At 48.2% G+C, this 17,711-nt stretch overlaps 3 protein-coding genes across 3 annotated transcripts; 2 read left to right on the forward strand and 1 right to left on the reverse strand.

Moving 5' to 3' along the window:
* Positions 1-835: 835 nt before the first annotated feature.
* On the forward strand, positions 836-7,035 carry GGS22DRAFT_149971 (clathrin heavy chain). Its single transcript, XM_047959237.1, has 4 exons — positions 836-1,385; positions 1,450-1,818; positions 1,895-6,130; positions 6,191-7,035. Exons 1-4 carry the CDS (start codon positions 1,299-1,301, stop codon positions 6,548-6,550), a joined length of 5,052 nt encoding a protein of 1,683 aa, XP_047823923.1. The 5' UTR covers positions 836-1,298; the 3' UTR covers positions 6,551-7,035.
* Positions 7,036-10,336, forward strand: GGS22DRAFT_149973 (uncharacterized protein). The gene is made up of 8 exons (XM_047959238.1): positions 7,036-7,468; positions 7,527-7,698; positions 7,804-8,078; positions 8,232-8,416; positions 8,506-8,620; positions 8,684-9,009; positions 9,106-9,189; positions 9,292-10,336. The coding sequence occupies exons 1-8, from the start codon at positions 7,375-7,377 to the stop codon at positions 10,258-10,260; spliced, it is 2,220 nt and encodes a 739-aa protein (XP_047823924.1). The 5' UTR covers positions 7,036-7,374; the 3' UTR covers positions 10,261-10,336.
* Positions 10,295-15,211, reverse strand: GGS22DRAFT_8193 (pyruvate carboxylase). Its single transcript, XM_047968186.1, has 11 exons — positions 14,733-15,211; positions 14,642-14,662; positions 14,581-14,588; positions 14,485-14,496; positions 14,367-14,404; positions 14,280-14,311; positions 14,102-14,221; positions 13,983-14,044; positions 12,158-13,906; positions 10,760-12,052; positions 10,295-10,701 (listed from the first exon to the last, which is right to left on the reverse strand). The coding sequence occupies exons 1-11, from the start codon at positions 14,914-14,916 to the stop codon at positions 10,594-10,596; spliced, it is 3,627 nt and encodes a 1,208-aa protein (XP_047823925.1). The 5' UTR covers positions 14,917-15,211; the 3' UTR covers positions 10,295-10,593.
* Between the last annotated feature and the right edge of the window lie 2,500 nt (positions 15,212-17,711).

Here is a 17,711-nt window from a genome sequence, read left to right on the forward strand (position 1 = left end):
TGGGATTATAATCTGATTATAAAGGTTGAAGGTTAAAAATTCGAAATCGTCATATCGAGTTTATACTGCCTATGAGTATTCTTGTAGAACCTCGTAGGCTCATAGGTTACACGCCTCCGCCTGATGTATGTTACTAAGACTGCCTAGACTCTTTATCAAGAAGTCAGTTATTTCTTGTGACGATTTATCAAATTAAGAATTGGGTTGAGTATATGTTTTACATTACATGGACGTTTTATTAACGTAGAGAATTGCTTGCAAATACTTGACGTTGGTTTGCGTCAAAAGCCGTTGGCTGCAAGGGCTTGTGATTTCAGATTATCTTGCTCCTTCAGCTTTCATGTACATACTGATTCTAGACCTAATGGCGACCTGATAGGTGCTTCAGGTTGCTCAAGTTTGTAGGTATACATAGGTACCTAGGTACATAGGCCATTCTAACAGCAAAAAGAGCACATATTTACAAGCTTCACCGGACGAGGCTATACATGTAGGTACGATTGAAGATAGGTATTTGGGCAGCAAAAATGAATAAAATTACAGTGTTTATTATTTGACTTTTTGTTTTATGCGCTCTCGTGGAACAGCTGGGAAGGTACCTCAGAAACAAGTTAGTACTTGCCCGGATAGCTAGGCTGCTGGGTAAGGCCAGTACAAGGTTTGCCCACAAATTTTGGTCTAGGTACGCTGTAGCGACATAGTGACGCCGCGACGCGGGCATGTACCTAGTATTAAATAACTGAAGGAAAGTGGCCTGTGCACCCCACATCAGGTAGCTGTAGCCTCAGATGCTTCCTTGCGAACAAGTAACCCGTAACATCCAAGATTAGGATCATAATACGTACACACAGACATCCACATCCATCCCGTCCACTTTACTTTCCTCCTAGAAATTCTTCAACCATAAACCACATTTCTTCGTCTCCGTCATCCCTCATCTGTACAATACTTCCCGCTATCACTACACTCGCGTCAAGTTAATCATTACTGGCGTCTCCACGAGTGCTTTCCTCAATTTACTCTCTTCGTCTACATAATCAATCCCTGGAGGTAACTTCTGCTAATTTAGCACCTAACACCTTCCTTTCTACATTCTACCCCTTTCCTATCACGATCGTTCAACCTTTCCCCCAGATTTGTTTCTTATACCATTGTGCGCATCGTAGACAATCTTTGCTTAGCTGGTACTCGCCTCACCTTTTCTGGGATCCGTTATTCAGCTTTCAATAATCGTCCTTTCGATACCGCGTTTGCGCTTAACGATTATTGACACTGATTAACCGATGTAATCGTGCATCATGGCTCCGTTACCTATTAAGTTCCAGGAGCTACTGACGCTCGGTAATGTCGGTGTTGATCAAACTGCAGTTGGATTCAATTCTTGTGTAAGCTATTCCAGTTATGTTTTAATATTTCTATCGGTCCATGAACTAATTTCTGCCTCGCCAGACCCTAGAATCCGATTCGTTTATCTGCATACGAGAGAAGAAAGGCGACGCACAACCTGAAGTGATCATCGTTGATCTCAAGCAAGGCAACAATGTTACACGTCGTCCCATTAAGGCCGACAGTGCCATCATGCACTGGACTAAACAGATCATCGCTCTTCGCGCACAATCACGAACGTTGCAGATCTTCGACCTCGAGAAGAAGGCGAAATTGAAGTCTGCTACTATGAATGAAGATGTCGTTTTCTGGAAGTGGGTCAGTGAATCGACCTTGGGTTTGGTCACAGAGACTTCGGTCTTCCACTGGGATATATTAGACAATTCTCAACCTGCTCCCGTGGAAGTGTTCAAGCGCAACGCAAACCTAAATGTAAGTACCATTTTTCATTTATTTTGCCTGGAAATTGTACCCGACGAAGATCGCAAGCTAACTTTTACTGCGCCAGGGCTGTCAAATCATCAACTACCGAATTAACAGTGACGGCAAATGGATGGCAGTTGTTGGTATCTCCCAGCAGGGCGGTCGCGTGGTTGGTAGTCTACAACTGTACTCCAAGGATCGAGGCATCAGCCAAGCGATCGAAGGCCATGCCGCCACATTCGGTACACTTCGAATAGAAGGCGAACCGGCAGATACCAAGGTCTTCTCTTTCGCTGTCCGTACAGCCACAGGCGCCAAACTTCACATCGTCGAGATCGACCACCCGGAAGGAAACCGGCCTTTCCAGAAGAAGGCTGTTGATATCTTCTTCCCTCCCGAAGCCACAAACGATTTCCCTGTCGCTATGCAGGTTTCACAAAAGTACGGTATTGTTTACATGGTAACAAAGTACGGCTTCATCCACCTCTACGACTTAGAGACTGGCACAACCATCTTCATGAATCGAATTTCTAGCGAGACGATCTTCACCACGTGTCCCGATTCTGACTCTACTGGCATTCTTGGTATCAACAGGAAGGGTCAAGTACTCTTTGTGTCAGTTGACGAATCGAACATGGTTGATTACCTTCTCCAAAACCCAGCAAACACAGAGATTGCTATCAAGATGGCCTCTCGCGCTGGTCTTCCTGGTGCAGACCAACTCTATGTCCGCCAATTTGATCAGCTATTCAATAATGGCGATTTTGATGGTGCTGCCAGGGTTGCTGCTAACTCTCCGCGAGGCTTCTTGCGCACTACAGAGACGATTAACAAATTCAAGAATCTCCCAACACCCGCTGGCAAGATGTCCTACATTCTACAGTATTTTGGTATGCTTCTCGATAAGACCACCCCCCTCAACAAGACTGAAACCCTCGAACTTGCTGTACCTGTCCTGTCACAAAACCGCAAGCATCTCCTCGAGAAGTGGGCTAAAGAAGGAAAACTGGACTTTTCTGAAGAGTTGGGCGATCTGATTCGATCGCATGATCCTAACCTAGCATTGGCTGTCTATATGAAAGCTAACGCTGCTCACAAGGTGGTGGCTTCTTTTGCCGAGCTTGGCCAGTTCGAGAAGATTTTGCCTTACTGTGACACGACTGGTTACCAACCTGATTGGATTACACTATTGCAGCACATTGTTCGCACAAACCCGGAACGTGGTGCGGAGTTTGCAAATACGTTAGCTGGTCACCAAGGCGGTTCTTTGGTCGATATCGAGCGCGTTGTCGACGTCTTCCAGTCGCAAGGTATGGTTCAACAAGCCACTGCTTTCCTTCTGGAGGCCTTGAAAGAGAACAACCCTGAATATGGCCATTTGCAAACGAGGCTTCTCGAGATGAACTTGATGAACGCTCCGCAGGTGGCGGACGCAATCTTGGGTAACAACCTGTTCTCTCATTTCGACAAGGCCCGAATCGCGAGCTTGTGCGAACAGACTGGGTTGTATCAAAAGGCGTTGGAACTCTATGAGGACCCTGCAGCTGTCAAGCGAGTTATTGTTGGTATCCCCGGCACTGCAGGCTTCAACGCAGATTGGCTAGTCAACTATTTCGGCCAACTATCGGTGGAGCAGTCTCTGGAATGCCTCGATGCAATGATGAAGGCCAACATTCGCCAGAACCTTCAATCTGTTGTCCAAGTTGCCACCAAGTATTCTGAGTTGCTTGGTCCTACCAACTTGATCGACCTTTTCGAGAAGTATAAGACCCACGAGGGTCTCTTCTTCTATCTTGGCAGTATCGTCAATCTATCTCAGGACCCAGATGTTCACTTCAAGTATATTGAAGCCGCTACCAGAATGGGTCAGTTCGCCGAGGTAGAGAGGATCTGCCGAGATAGCAACTACTACAACCCAGAGAAGGTAAAGAACTTCTTGAAGGAGGCTAAGCTTGCCGAGATGCTTCCACTTATCATCGTCTGCGATCGACACAATTTCGTCCACGACTTGATTTTGTACCTCTATCAAAACCAACGCTTCAATGCAATTGAGGTTTACGTACAACGAGTCAACCCTGGCAGGACCCCTGAAGTTATTGGTGGGCTGCTTGATGTGGACTGCGACGAATCGGTCATTAAGAACCTCCTTACTACCATCAGTCCTGCTTCGATTCCTATCGATGCACTTGTCCATGAGGTGGAGACACGTAACCGCTTGAAGCTACTGCTTCCTTTCCTCGAGGCTACTCTAGCCGCTGGCAACCAGCAACCAGCAGTCTTCAACGCTCTTGCTAAGATTTACATTGATTCAAATAACAACCCAGAGAGGTTCCTGCGGGACAATGATCAATATGACACCCTTAGTGTGGGCAAGTATTGCGAAAAGAGAGATCCTAACTTGGCTTTTATCGCGTATCAGAAGGGTCAGAATGATCTGGAGTTGATTAACATCACGAACGAAAACTCCATGTATCGCGCCCAAGCCCGCTATGTCCTAGAACGTTCTGATCGAGAGCTATGGATGTTTGTCCTGAGTGAGAACAACATTCATCGAAGATCAGTCATCGATCAGGTTGTCGCGACAGCCGTTCCTGAATGCAACGACCCGGCAAAGGTATCGGAGGCTGTTGCATCCTTATTGGCGGCTGATCTTCCAGGTGAACTCATCGAGCTCTTGGAGAAGATTGTACTTGAGCCTTCGCCCTTCAACGACAATCCTAGTCTACAAAACTTGCTCATCCTTACTGCGGCCAAATCAGACAAGGGTAGAGTTATGGACTATATCCATCGTCTGGATGCATTCAATCCCGATGAATGTGCGCAGCTATGTATCGACGTGGGACTTCATGAAGAGGCCTTCGAGATTTACAAGAAGGTTGGAAATAAGACAGCGGCTGTTGAAGTCTTAGTCGAGCATGTTGTCAGTATTGACCGCGCGAGCGCATTTGCGGAAGACGTCGACATTCCTGAGGTCTGGAGCCGAGTTGCCAAGGCTCAGCTTGATGGTTTACGAGTGGCAGATGCGATTGAATCATACATTAGGGCTGGTGACCCTCGCAACTACTCCGAGGTTATTGAGGTTGCAACTCACGCCGGAAAGGACGAAGAATTGGTCAAGTATCTCCGTATGGCACGCAAGACTCTTCGTGAGCCTCCCATTGACACTGCCATTGCTTTCTGTTATGCTCGACTTGATCAGCTAGGAGAGTTGGAGGACTTCCTCCGCGGTACGAACGTTGCCAACATTGAAGAGTCCGGTGACAAGGCTGCTGAAGAAGGGTTCCACCAGGCCGCCAAGATCTTCTACAGCAGTATCTCAAACTGGTCTAAACTCGCTACCACGCTCGTTCATCTTGAAGATTACCAAGCAGCTGTTGAATGTGCGCGCAAGGCCAACAACATTCGCGTTTGGAACCAAGTCCATGGTGCATGTGTATCTAAGAAGGAGTTCCGACTTGCCAAGATATGCGGTCTCAATCTGATCGTCGATGCCGAACAGCTGCAAGCTCTGGTCAAGCAGTACGAATCCGAAGGCTACTTCGACGAGCTTATCGACCTCCTCGAGCAAGGACTCGGCCTCGAACGTGCCCATATGGGAATGTTCACCGAATTGGGCATTGCACTATCGAAGTACCACCCTGAGCGTCTGATGGAGCATATCAAGCTTTTCTGGAGCCGAATGAACTTGCCTAAGTTGATCCGTGCTTGCGAGGATGCTAACCTCTGGCCCGAGTTGGTGTTCTGCTACTACCACTATGACGAGTTTGACAACGCTGCACTGGCTGTGATGGAGCGTGCACAGAACTCGTGGGAGCACCAACAGTTCAAGGACATCGTTGTCAAGGTTGCTAACCTGGAGATTTATTACCGCGCCATTAACTTCTATCTAGAGCAACACCCCTCGCTCTTGACCGATCTTCTCCAGGTTCTTACCCCCCGTATTGATGTGAATCGCGTCGTTCGTATGTTCCAGAAGTCCGACAACCTACCCTTAATCAAACCCTTCTTGCTCAATGTTCAGAGCCAGAATAAGCGGACTGTGAACGATGCCATCAACGATCTGCTGATCGAGGAAGAAGACTACAAGACTCTGCGAGATTCGGCAGAGAACTACGATAATTACGACGCTGTCGAGCTCGCTTCTCGTTTGGAGAAGCACGATCTTGTCTTCTTCCGACAGATCGCCGCTAACATCTATCGTAAGACTAAGCGATGGGAGAAGTCTATTGCTTTGTCAAAGCAAGACAAGTTGTACAAGGATGCCATTGAAACGGCTGCTATCTCTGCCAAGTCCGAGGTTGTTGAGGAGCTACTCCGTTACGTAAGTCACTACCTTTTATCCTAGAGTATCTCGAATTTACCTATGCTAACTATCTAATAGTTCGTCGATATTGGCAGCCGCGAGTGCTATGTAGGAATGCTCTACTCATGCTATGACCTTATCCGCCCCGACACAGTCCTTGAGCTATCGTGGCGTCATGGTCTTAACGACTTCACCATGCCGTACATGATCAATCTGTTATGCCAACAGACTAAAGAGATCGCAACGCTTAAGGCCGATAACGAAGAACGAAAGGCCAAGGAAACCGCCCAGGAGAAGCACGAAGATCAGACCCCTATCCTTGGAGGCAACCGCCTCATGATCACTGCCGGCCCCGCTGCTACCGGCGGACGGATGTCCCCCGCTCCCTTCGGTCAAACTAATGGTTTTCCAACTACAACCACGGGTTACAATTTCTAGAAGGCATCGCAACGGGTTGAGAGATTCTCACGCCAGTCTTAGGATTCCGTTTGGCCGTCGGTTAGTATCCCCGCGATACCCATAAGGCCCTGGCCGTCTCATTGGGAGCGCTTCGTTTGATGGGACCACCAAGTTCATCATGATTATGGGTGGGGTGGATATTTGGGGAGTTCGTCGTAGAAAAAGTTCATTGAGGATTTTGCGATAATGTGTTCGTGTAATGGTTTCGGTCAAGGCCGAGACCAGTGAAGTTTACTGCACAAAACAACTAAGGTGGATATTCCGGTCTCATCTCGAGCATGTGGGATATCTGGTTACGGCGAGCTTGTAGGCCCTGCTTGCTTGCTTGCTGTATTTGTATGATAGTACAGACCTTTTTACCGGTCTGAAGTTGGCAGGCTATGGCTAATGACTTAAGCATATTGTGAGAAATAAACCTGCATCGTGTGACTCGTTCCTGGCATGCTTATCAAGCTTGTTTAAACATAGCTGGTATTAGCCTTCTTGGTAAACCCTGTGCGTCACTGTGCTGTAACCTCACAATGAGACGATAGAATTGATGGATAATTACGTTCCATTTTATGTTTCGTTCCGATAGGCTCGCATATCTTGGATTCATCTTCGCCTTATCTATCCACCGTTTTACTCCGAGACCTAGATCACGACAGATGAGGGGGAATATGTAGGGGGGTCCGTGAGGTTAATACGAGAATAGATACGTATATAATACAGAGTCGCATCATGACCTATGACGGGAGCGGACAGTCATTCTTTACGCTATCCTCCGGCTTCCACGCCTTTTCTACGGTTCATAGTTGCTCAATATGGTGGCTCTTAGGACTTTTGTCGCCCTCGCGGGTCTGGCTGGCGTGCACGCTGAAGCTGCTCAAAGATCGACATACAAGGATGGGGCCGATCGTAAGTAACTCGGACATGGGTCGAGCTTTTGAGGGTGTTTGGACTGATCGACTCTTAGTTGTGCAGCCGATGTTCAAATCGCTGGACTTGGGCTCTGTCAAGCCGCTTGGTTGGTTTAAGGACCAGCTTGAGCTTGAGGCGGCGGGCTTGTCTGGGAATATGTTCGACTTCTACCGTTTCGTTCACGATTCGAAATATCTAGGTGGAAATACTGAGTATTCGGGTCTAAGGTACCTAAGTATACATTTTTTATAGATTTTCGTTAGAAGTCAAAGTTGTCGAACACTTCTCAAGGGCATGATATATCATACATACTAATATTCTTCTGTGGATAGTGAAGCTTCCCCTTATTGGTTCAACGGTCTTGTACCGTTGGCCTTCGGACTGGGCGACGACAGAATTCGCGGCCAGGTTAAGTATTATCTGGACTACCTCCTTGACCACCAACAGGAGGATGGATGGATCGGATGGGAGACCACACAAGCGACAAGGGGAATTTGGGCTCGCAACCTACTTCTATTAGCACTTATTCAGTACGCTGAAGCCGATCCAACTGAGACAGATCGTATAGTGGATGCCATGCACCGATATGTAGTCCTTGCTCATGATAGTAAGTTTGTTGAAAAACCATCCCCTATTCTACCTGTGCGCTTTTGATGTATCAATCCCTCCACAATGAACATTAGGGACCTACAGGCTATGGGATTCATGAAACCCCCTGCGAGCTTCTTCCAACGATAGTTACTAACATCACACGTCGCAGTGCTTCAGAACAACTATACCGGTCTTCTTGTTCACGGTAATGATACATATGATACAGCTGGCTTCGGAGTTGGTCGTACGCATGAAATGCACATCCCTCTGCAATGGTTATTGGAAAGATACCCTCGGAATAATTCGGAGATTATTTGGGAGACGATGGACCTTATGATCGAAGGAGGTAAATTGGTGAGTAATTACTCTCGCCTGCTTACTTGAATTAGCAATGAGAAATAAAGGGGTAGAAAGGAGGGTATTGCTAACTTGAATCGATGTAGTGGGGAGCAGACTGGAGGACATTTTGGACGGACGAAGCATACCCTAAGGTCTATGACGATAATACCCCGTACCACCTGAGCTGGGTTTTCCTTCACGGAGTGAATATGGCTGAAGGTAAGAAAAACTGGAATAATATAACAATTAACGCGATCACCCACTAACAAAAGTTGCTTGAAGGCTTACGGTACACATTGTCATTATATCGTAACACCGGAGACCAAGATCTCAAGGACCAGACGAGGAAAGCGGTTGATCTATTAGCGCAGTACCACCGTTCACTCGCGGGCACAATTATCGCCGACGAATATATCTCGGACTTAAATCCCAGCCGAGGGGCGGAACTCTGCATTGCGGCTGAGGTCATGTTCTCCTCCGCCTACATCTACCAATATCTAGGCGACAATGACATTGCCGACTGGGCGGAACAGACTGCCTTCAATGCGTTCCCGGTCTCGGTCTCGGCGGACTGGTGGTCTCACCAGTATGTCCAACAGGAGAACCAGGTGTGTATCTATTCAATGCCTCCTTTCCCTCTAGCTTCCTTTGACTAGAGACATACTCCCATTCGAATGAAGGATAATTTCACTAATTTTCTATAGCCATGGGCTAGAAACCTCACAACCAACCAGAACTGGTTTGACGTCAACTCCTATTCCAACGTCTTCGGCCTCGAACCCAACTACGTAAGTTTCCCCAGCCATTATTCGCTAACCCTTACCCCTTTTCTCCTCCTACCCCGGTCCAAAATCCTATAAATCAAACCCGAACTAACAACCCCTTAACAGCCCTGCTGCACAGTAAACCACCCCCAAGCGTACCCCAAATTCCTCGCCAACTCCTTCGCCACAACAGACGGAAAAGCCGGCCTAGCGCACCTCTTCCTAGTCCCCGGCACCGTCGCCGCAACCCTCGGCAACAACGGCGAAAACAACGTCGTACAAGCCAGCGCCAACACGACATACCCCTTCGGCCACACGATAACCTACACCGTAACCGCCGACCAGCCCGTCGACTTCTACATCCGCATCCCAACCTGGGTAAACATAAGCCGGAGCACAATCGACATAAGCTCCCCGACTAGCACAACCTCCTCGCTAACCCTCTCCGCCGCCGCCTCTTCCGCCAAGACATCCGCGCGTCCCATCGGGCCCTGGGAACAAGGTCTGCTCCCCCTCGGTCTGCCCGCCGGCTCATCGACGCTGTCCCTACGTCTCTCCACCACCCCCCGCATCGTCCCGCGCGCAAACAACACAGTAGCGCTGTACTACGGCGCGCTGCTGTACGCTTTGGCAATCGAGCACGACATCGAAGACCGAGACCCGGTAGCCTACCGGACGGAAGAGATCCTGCCGGCAAACACGACGGACCCGGAGGGCCGCACGCGCGACCATTTCTACACGCCGAAGGCGGGGGCGCGGTGGAATGTGGCGATTGACCCGTCGCAGATCCGGGTTGTGCGGAAGGCGGAGAACGGGAGTTTCGTCGAGCATAACACGGATGATATACTAGAGGTAAGCGAGGACGAGGTGGGGAACCCGGTATGGGATCTTGGGGGCCCTCCTGTGGAGCTGCGTGTTGCGGGTGTTGAGATCGATTGGCCGATTGTCCTGGACACGGCGGCGGATCCGGGGACTTTTGATGTGAAGCCTACGGGGAAGCCGTTCTCGGCGCGGTTCGTGCCTTACGGGTCTAGTAAGCTACATATGGCTTTACTGCCTGTGGTTGAGCTGGACGACGTGGATTTTGGTCTTTGATATGTCGATTGGGATACGGTAGAATGATTAGATCAGATTGTTTGTAGCAAAACAGAGCACAGAGAGATAGCGATAGATGATGAATTTGATAATGATATTTGTGGATGCAAAGACTAGGCACATGCGGTGTACCTGAATATTTTGTACTCTCGTGAGTGAAAGAGAAAACTTAGGAGTAAATCAAAGCCATACGCGTTGAGAGAATTCCGCTCCAATCCTTATGTTCTAATCTCCCGTCCCTTAAACACTCCAGCCAAACCCTCGTCAGTAACCCATACCGTTACTCCACTCTTGAATTCCCATGAGCCATCCAATTTAGTAAGCGAACTATACTTAAGACTTTGCGATTTTGCACACCAAGTCCGATCCATCGACCGAGTCGCCTTCTTTGACTTGAAGACCTGTTACCTTACCGTTGTGGGGAGCTGAAATAACCATTTCCTATTACGAGTGTTAGCATGAATTATTATAGATATATATAGAACGAGGTGATCTTTACCATCTTCATAGCGCTGAGTACAGCGAGGGGATCTCCCTTCTTGACATCAGATCCTTCATGGACTCTCAACTCAACCAAGACACCGGCCATTGGTGCGCCAACCTGGCTAGAGTCGCCAAGATCAGCCTTTGGTCGGCTGACGTTCTCAACGCTAGCCTTCTTGTCATCAACGGTAACTTGACGAACTTCACCGTTCATCTCGTAGAACACCTCTCGTTGACCGGTATTCTCAGATAGAGGTCCGACAGCCAACAGCTTCAGGATCAGGACCTTGCCCTTTTCTAGCTCCACATGGAATTCTTCGCCAATCTGAGGCGCCGAGAGGAAATACTTTGTCGGCAAGACGGAGAGGTCGCCGAATCTCTGTACAAACTTCCTGTAGTCGTCAAAGACCTTGGGGTACATGAGGAAGGAAGCGACGTCCGTTTCGCTAACCTGTCCCCATTTTTGCACAAGCTCAGAACGCGTCTTCTTAAAGTCGACGGGGTCGAGATAAAGACCAGGTCGCTTATCGAACTTGCGGCGGTCTCTGAGGGCCCTCGAACGTAGAGGTTCGGGGAACCCACCGTACGGTTGACCCATCATGCCTTCAAGGAATTCGAGAACCGAACCGGGGAAATCGAGCTCACCAGCGCGATCGACAACATCCTGAGGCGAAAGCTTGTTCGAAACCATGAACTGGGCCAGGTCACCAACCACCTTCGAAGTTGGCGTAACCTTGACAATGTCGCCAAGAAGGTAGTTGGCTTGTTCGTAAGCCTTCTTAGTTTCAGCCCATTGAGAGCCAAGACCAAGTTGAGATGCTTGGAACATCATGTTGGTAAGCTGACCACCAGGAATTTCGTGCTCGTATACCTCGGGGTCAGGTCCAATAAGGTGAGCCTCGAAAGGTGAGTATAGAAGACGAAGTTGAGACCAATAGGTGTCCAGGGCACGAACATGAGCGGGGTTTAGGCCGGGATCATGTTCACTGCCCTCAAGTGATGCGATGATAGCATTGATGCTAGGCTGAGAAGTCATACCAGAGAGACTGTCTGTGGCGGCATCGACGGCATCCGCACCCGCTTGAGCACAAGCAACCATGGAAGCAACACCAGTGCCAGCAGAGTCGTGAGTATGGACGTGGATTGGAAGATCAGGATACTTCTTTCGGATGGCGCCGATCAAAAGGGTGGCAGCGCGAGGCTTCAGCACACCAGCCATATCTTTGATTCCAAGAACATCGATGTCTAGGGCTACCAGCTTGTCTACTAGGTCTATGTAGTACTCAAGGTTATACTTCTTCTTGGGGTTCTATTTGTAGAGTCAGTAAGTTCTGTCCTGTTATGGAGCTAATGAACGTTATAAAAATAGGGGCTAAATGATAAAAAGGGGTAGGGTAAATCAGAAGGTACGTACTAGGAAATCTCCGCTGTAGCAAACGGTTCCCTCGGCCACACCACCAGCCTTCTGTACAGCTTTGATACCGACTTCGAGCTGGTTGATGTCATTCAAGGCGTCGAACACTCGGAAGATATCAACACCGTTCTTCTTCGCTTGCTCCACGAAGTGGTCAATAGCGTTGTCGGGGAGTGAAGCGTAAGCCACACCGTTTGCTCCTCGCAGAAGCATCTGGAAGGGAATGTTTGGGATGGCCTTGCGCATCTTGCGGAGGCGGTCCCACGGGTCTTCGTAGAGGAAACGCATGGCGACATCGAAAGTAGCACCACCCCAGCATTCCAAACTGTACAGGTTGGAAAGGGCATGGCTCGTCTCCTTTGCAATACCTAGGAGATCAATTGTCCGTACACGGGTAGCTAGCAAAGATTGATGAGCATCACGCCATGTAGTGTCCATCAGCAGGCAACCCTTATTTTGGCGAACAGCCTTGGCGAATCCCTTCGGGCCTTGGTCAAGGAGAATTTGTCTCCATCCCTTCTTGGAAGGCTCGGAGACATCAAGTTTCGAGCCATCATCCTTGAAAAGCTCGGGAAGAATGATATCGCCCCTGAACTTAGGTTCGCCGATTTGACCCTTGATGCTGCTTCCGTTGACGGCGATGTCACCGAGGTAAGCTAGCAGCTTCTGTGCACGGTTCTGACTGCCGATAAGGTCGAACAGCTGAGGTGTATCATCGATGAATGTAGTCCAGCAGTTACCGTCAATGAAGGTCGGGTGAGTCAGCAACGAAGCAAGGAAGGGAATGTTTGTCTTCACGCCACGAATACGGAATTCGATGAGAGATCGAAGAATCTTTCGGCGCGCGATCTCGTAGGTTGAGCCGTGGCATGTGCACTTGACCAACATGGAGTCGTAGTATGGCGTGATAACCGCACCAGCGAATCCGTTACCACCATCAAGACGCACTCCATTACCACCAGCGGATCTGTACACCTCGATCTTTCCAGTGTCGGGCTGGAATTGCTTAGACGGGTCCTCAGTGGTGATACGGCATTGAATAGCGAATCCTCTCGTAGAGATTCGGTCTTGAGTTAAGCCGAGCTGAGCTAGCGAAGCACCCGCGGCAATTTGGATCTGAGCCGCAACGATATCAATACCGGTGATTTCCTCGGTAATGGTATGTTCGACTTGGATACGAGGGTTGATCTCGATGAAGTAGTAACGGTTTTGCTGGTCGACTAAGAACTCTGCGGTACCCGCATTTCGGTAGTTTACGGATTTTGCCAGCTTCACCGCGTCGGCCAAAATGTTGTCGCGGGTCTCGGCGGGGAGATCCTTGGCGGGCGCAATCTCAACCACCTTTTGATGTCTCCGCTGGACCGAGCAGTCACGCTCGTACAGATGTACAATGTTTCCGTGGTTGTCTCCGAGAAGCTGAACCTCAATGTGTTTGGGCTTGTCCAAGAAGCGTTCAACGAATACCGTACCATTACCGAAAGCCGTCTTGGCCTCGGAAGTGGCTCGGTCAAAGGACTCTTTCAAACTGCCTTGTTCTCGCACCACTCTCATACCTCGGCCACCACCACCATAGGCGGCTTTGATAATGATAGGGAATCCATATTCGTCAGTAAATTTCTTTACCTCCTCATATCTTTCAACCGCGCCTTCGGTTCCAGGGACAACAGGAACTTTCGCGGCAATGGCAAGTTTCCGAGCAGAAACCTTGTCACCGAGGGCATCGATGACATCGGGAGAGGGGCCAACAAACTACATAGACCGGTAAGTCACTTTGGATCCTATGCGAAAGTATACCCGGCTAGTAAGTAACCAGGAAATAACTTACAATGAGACCAGCTTTCTCAACGTTTCGCGCAAACTCGGCATTTTCTGAAAGAAATCCGTATCCTAAAGGGTTCGGTTAGAAACAATGACAAGATTGTAAATTGAGAATGAAATAATTACCAGGATGGATCATCTGAACACCATGTTCCAAGGCAATTTTGATAATCTCGTCGCCGGCAAGGTAAGCGCCGACCGGCGTATATTGACCTCGTTTACCAATGACGTAGGCTTCATCGGCCTCTGTAAGCGTATTAGCATTGCGCCACTCCCTCATCACGGTAGCGGGATATCTGCGTACTCTGCCGATGCATGCTAAGTCGGTCCTCATAACTAAGTACATATGTTAGCTTCGATGAAGTCATAACACGATTCTTACTCCGCTTACCTGAAAACAGCAACGGTGTGTAGTGACAATTCGTGAGCCTGATTGTTGAATTAGTTCTCTGAAAGCTTTGCGGAGAATTCTTGGGGTATCGCTTAGATTGCTTGAGGGGTTAACATACAGTTCTAAAAATCTAATACTCCAAAAATTATTATTAGTCGCAAGTAACTCCCAAGACATATTGTTGCATTGATACTGCATTAGGGAAGAGACATACACGAATAGCTATTAAAGGTTAGTTGAACGTCTCATTTACATGTGATGAAGTCTTGACTTACGAATTTCACCTCTGTTGGCAACTATACACCGGAATTAAGCAGTTAGTAAATTGATAAAACGGAAGCTGTAAGAGAGATAATTATAACTCACCGAGGAGTTTCTTCAAATGCATGATAGAGCTATTTGCGCGAATGTGATGCGCCGTCTTAGCCTCTTTCGGGGCGACGCCCTCTTCAAAGACATCTTCATTATCACTGCTAGTAGCAGCAGCACCGGCGGCTTTTCGCGCAGCCTCCAGGTCCTGGATGTCTTGGAAATCCATATCGGTCGACATTGTGACTTCAATGAATCAGCAGTTCCGGACTGCTGTTTGGGAATTAAAAGTCGCAGGAGCTCAAAGGAAGCTCAGTGGTGTGACGTAAGGAGAGGGGGAGGGGAGGTTTGTTGAGCTTGACGTCGTGATTAGTTTGGTGGGGTGGCGTTCTCAGCCGAGGGCCGTCAAAAGAGCTTGTGCTGCTAAGCTCTATGCTCTATGCTCACTTTCCTTCTCCCACACGCTGACGTACTAGGTATGTTAGAGCTCGACAGGCTAGCTCTGAGAAAGCGGGGTGTTTGTTCAATGTTGTAGGTATATAGGTGCCCGGATGGAAACAAAGTAGGTATGTAGGAAGAGACAAATAGGTCAGATAGATATGTCTGGTGCCTTTGTCTCAGCTAGCAGGTGATGTTACGCAAATGCCACCAAAAAAACGGAGAGGGGAGAAAGTATGAGAACTAATGACTCGGGAAAGGAGATTGAGGCCTTCTTAAACTTTTCTTATTTCCCACTTTGCGGGCCAAGAAGGTTGATGCAGGTAGCGCGAGTTCGTTCTCTTTTGTATACAACACACTACAACACACTACCCTCAATATAGTCTAGTACAACTAGTACATATAGTACAGAAGGCTTGGTGGATGGTGCCCAGATGGGTGGTGGAGGCTTGAAGTCGCATAGGCCATACATACTATAGTACATCGGAGACGGGCAAGCGGGATGGACGTTTTGAGGGGATTACTCCCCGTCCCCTTACTCGTCACTTCCCTTCCTTGGTACCTTGGTAATAGGTGATATGTGGTCCACGAAGGATGATCATCAGCCTCTTGTCTTACCCCCTACCATGTATAAGAAGGTGCCGAGCCGGCAAGGCGCCACCAAAGAGATAATTATCGTGGTTGCTATTTCTCTACCCTACCAAGTTGGAAGATTCAGTCCGAATCGACTGTACACAGTGCTCCTAGTAACTCGAGGGTCGCTACCTACCTTGTAATCTCCGAGCTCAATGGTCCATACTGCACATGTTACATGTGAGTAGTAACATCCATGATATTTTTATGGTGATAACAGCTCAAGAGGGAGGTAAGGCAAGATACGACACCCGCGAGGTTGCGCTTTGCAACGGTAGAATTTGACAGCTTAAGCCTCGAGTAGAAACGACCGGGTTAAGTTCCTTGGTAACCAAGTGAAAAGACCCTTGAGTTGACGACCAATCTGGACTATGCTCGGGTAATGGGTCCCGAGAAGATCTATTCGTTTCCAGACTCTAATTCAGACAGGGTATATACCACATACATAATGTGTATAAGATGGTATGTTATGGTAACTAAAAAAGGAGTACAATGTACGATGCATAGCGGGGTTGGCGGGGTTGGAAGGTTGAAAGTGGGAGGTGCGGATTTAATGGCTGCAGGAAAATACACCTCAAGCACGAGCTCTGAGCTATTAACTGCTGCAATAAACTGCAACAAACTGCAATAACCCTTGTTTACAAGGTATTAAGCATGGTGCTTCCGCGGTCCCTTCCTTGCTTCGCCTGCGCATGCAAAATAAAGTTGCACCGTCACCGCGAAGAAGGGAAAGAGGGGTCCTAATTGTTCAGGTCAAACATAGATCAAGCAAGCTCAACCTTTTGAGACGCAGTACTAGGGTAAGCCTACGAAGGTCCCCTGCTGTGTTTATTTTATTCTTCCTTTTTAGATTGACCAATGAGAATAGCCGGATAAAACAGTTGCTTTCTAATTCACCAATAATTTCGGACTAATACATGACTTTATGACTGTCTTAGAACAAGCCTTACTTACTACCGAATTCGGATACATATTTGAGGGGGATATATACCTAACCTACCTATGCTATGTCTTTTATTGAATAGCCCGCCTCGGCTATGACTCTTCTTTTTTTTGCTCACATCCCCTTTCTTCTCCTTCTATGTATTGTCGGCTTTTAGCCAGTGAGCGAACGAGAGATGAGCACCTGATGAGGTATGTATGCATCATGATCAAACACATGAAAGAGACATTAACATGCAGTTGATGGTCGGTTCTTGAGGGAGAGTTTACCTATTTCGGTAGTTTGCTGACAGGGTGATTCGTACAATTACATCACCCTAGCTATAATCCTACAGTATAAACATGGTTAATTAAGAACCGTATAGCTCTTATAGGAGTTCTTGAGAAGGAGTGATATTCGTCCTCATGCACCGTCACCCTCCTACCCATGCGACCAACATACTTGGCTGGGACAGCCAAGCTCCAATATCTTAGTTACTCCGGCGGAGGACGGCGGTGAAGGCCGTCTCGGCGTATTGTAGATATACGGAGGCGCAGATATCTTGGCTTGTTTTCTCTTCCTGACTTGTCGTAACTTGTTCTGTTTCGTTTCATTTTAGTTTCCCTATTGTTGAGATCAGACGTTTGGAAATTATATAATACGATATAATATATATGACTAATGTCCACCGTTCCGGCTCATACCCCGACCTAAGATGCAATAGAGATTCTCTTAATGCGAGAGACAGGGTTGCGCAACTCGCCTAGTGTCGTCACAGAGTGCGCCAGAGTGCGCCAACGCGACGGATGTGGTGCTAGCGATGCTTCCATCTGACAGCTTATCTAGATTGCGCTATTAATTGTTCGCCAGTCGCTTGGCGAGACGACTTAAATCCAAACTTGGCCGTCGATCGTCAGAAAATCAGAGAGGCTTTTTCTTCCTGTGCCTTGTCGCCAAGCTACTGGGTATGGATTTCATGCATCCGCCCGCCTTAGCTATAGGCATCATGCCTCTTACTGTATCCGCATATGGCTATTGATTTT

The sequence above is a fragment of the Annulohypoxylon maeteangense genome (assembly GCF_022496945.1).
Source record: "Annulohypoxylon maeteangense strain CBS 123835 unplaced genomic scaffold GGS22scaffold_1, whole genome shotgun sequence".
NCBI classification, from domain to species: Eukaryota; Fungi; Ascomycota; class Sordariomycetes; order Xylariales; family Hypoxylaceae; genus Annulohypoxylon; species Annulohypoxylon maeteangense.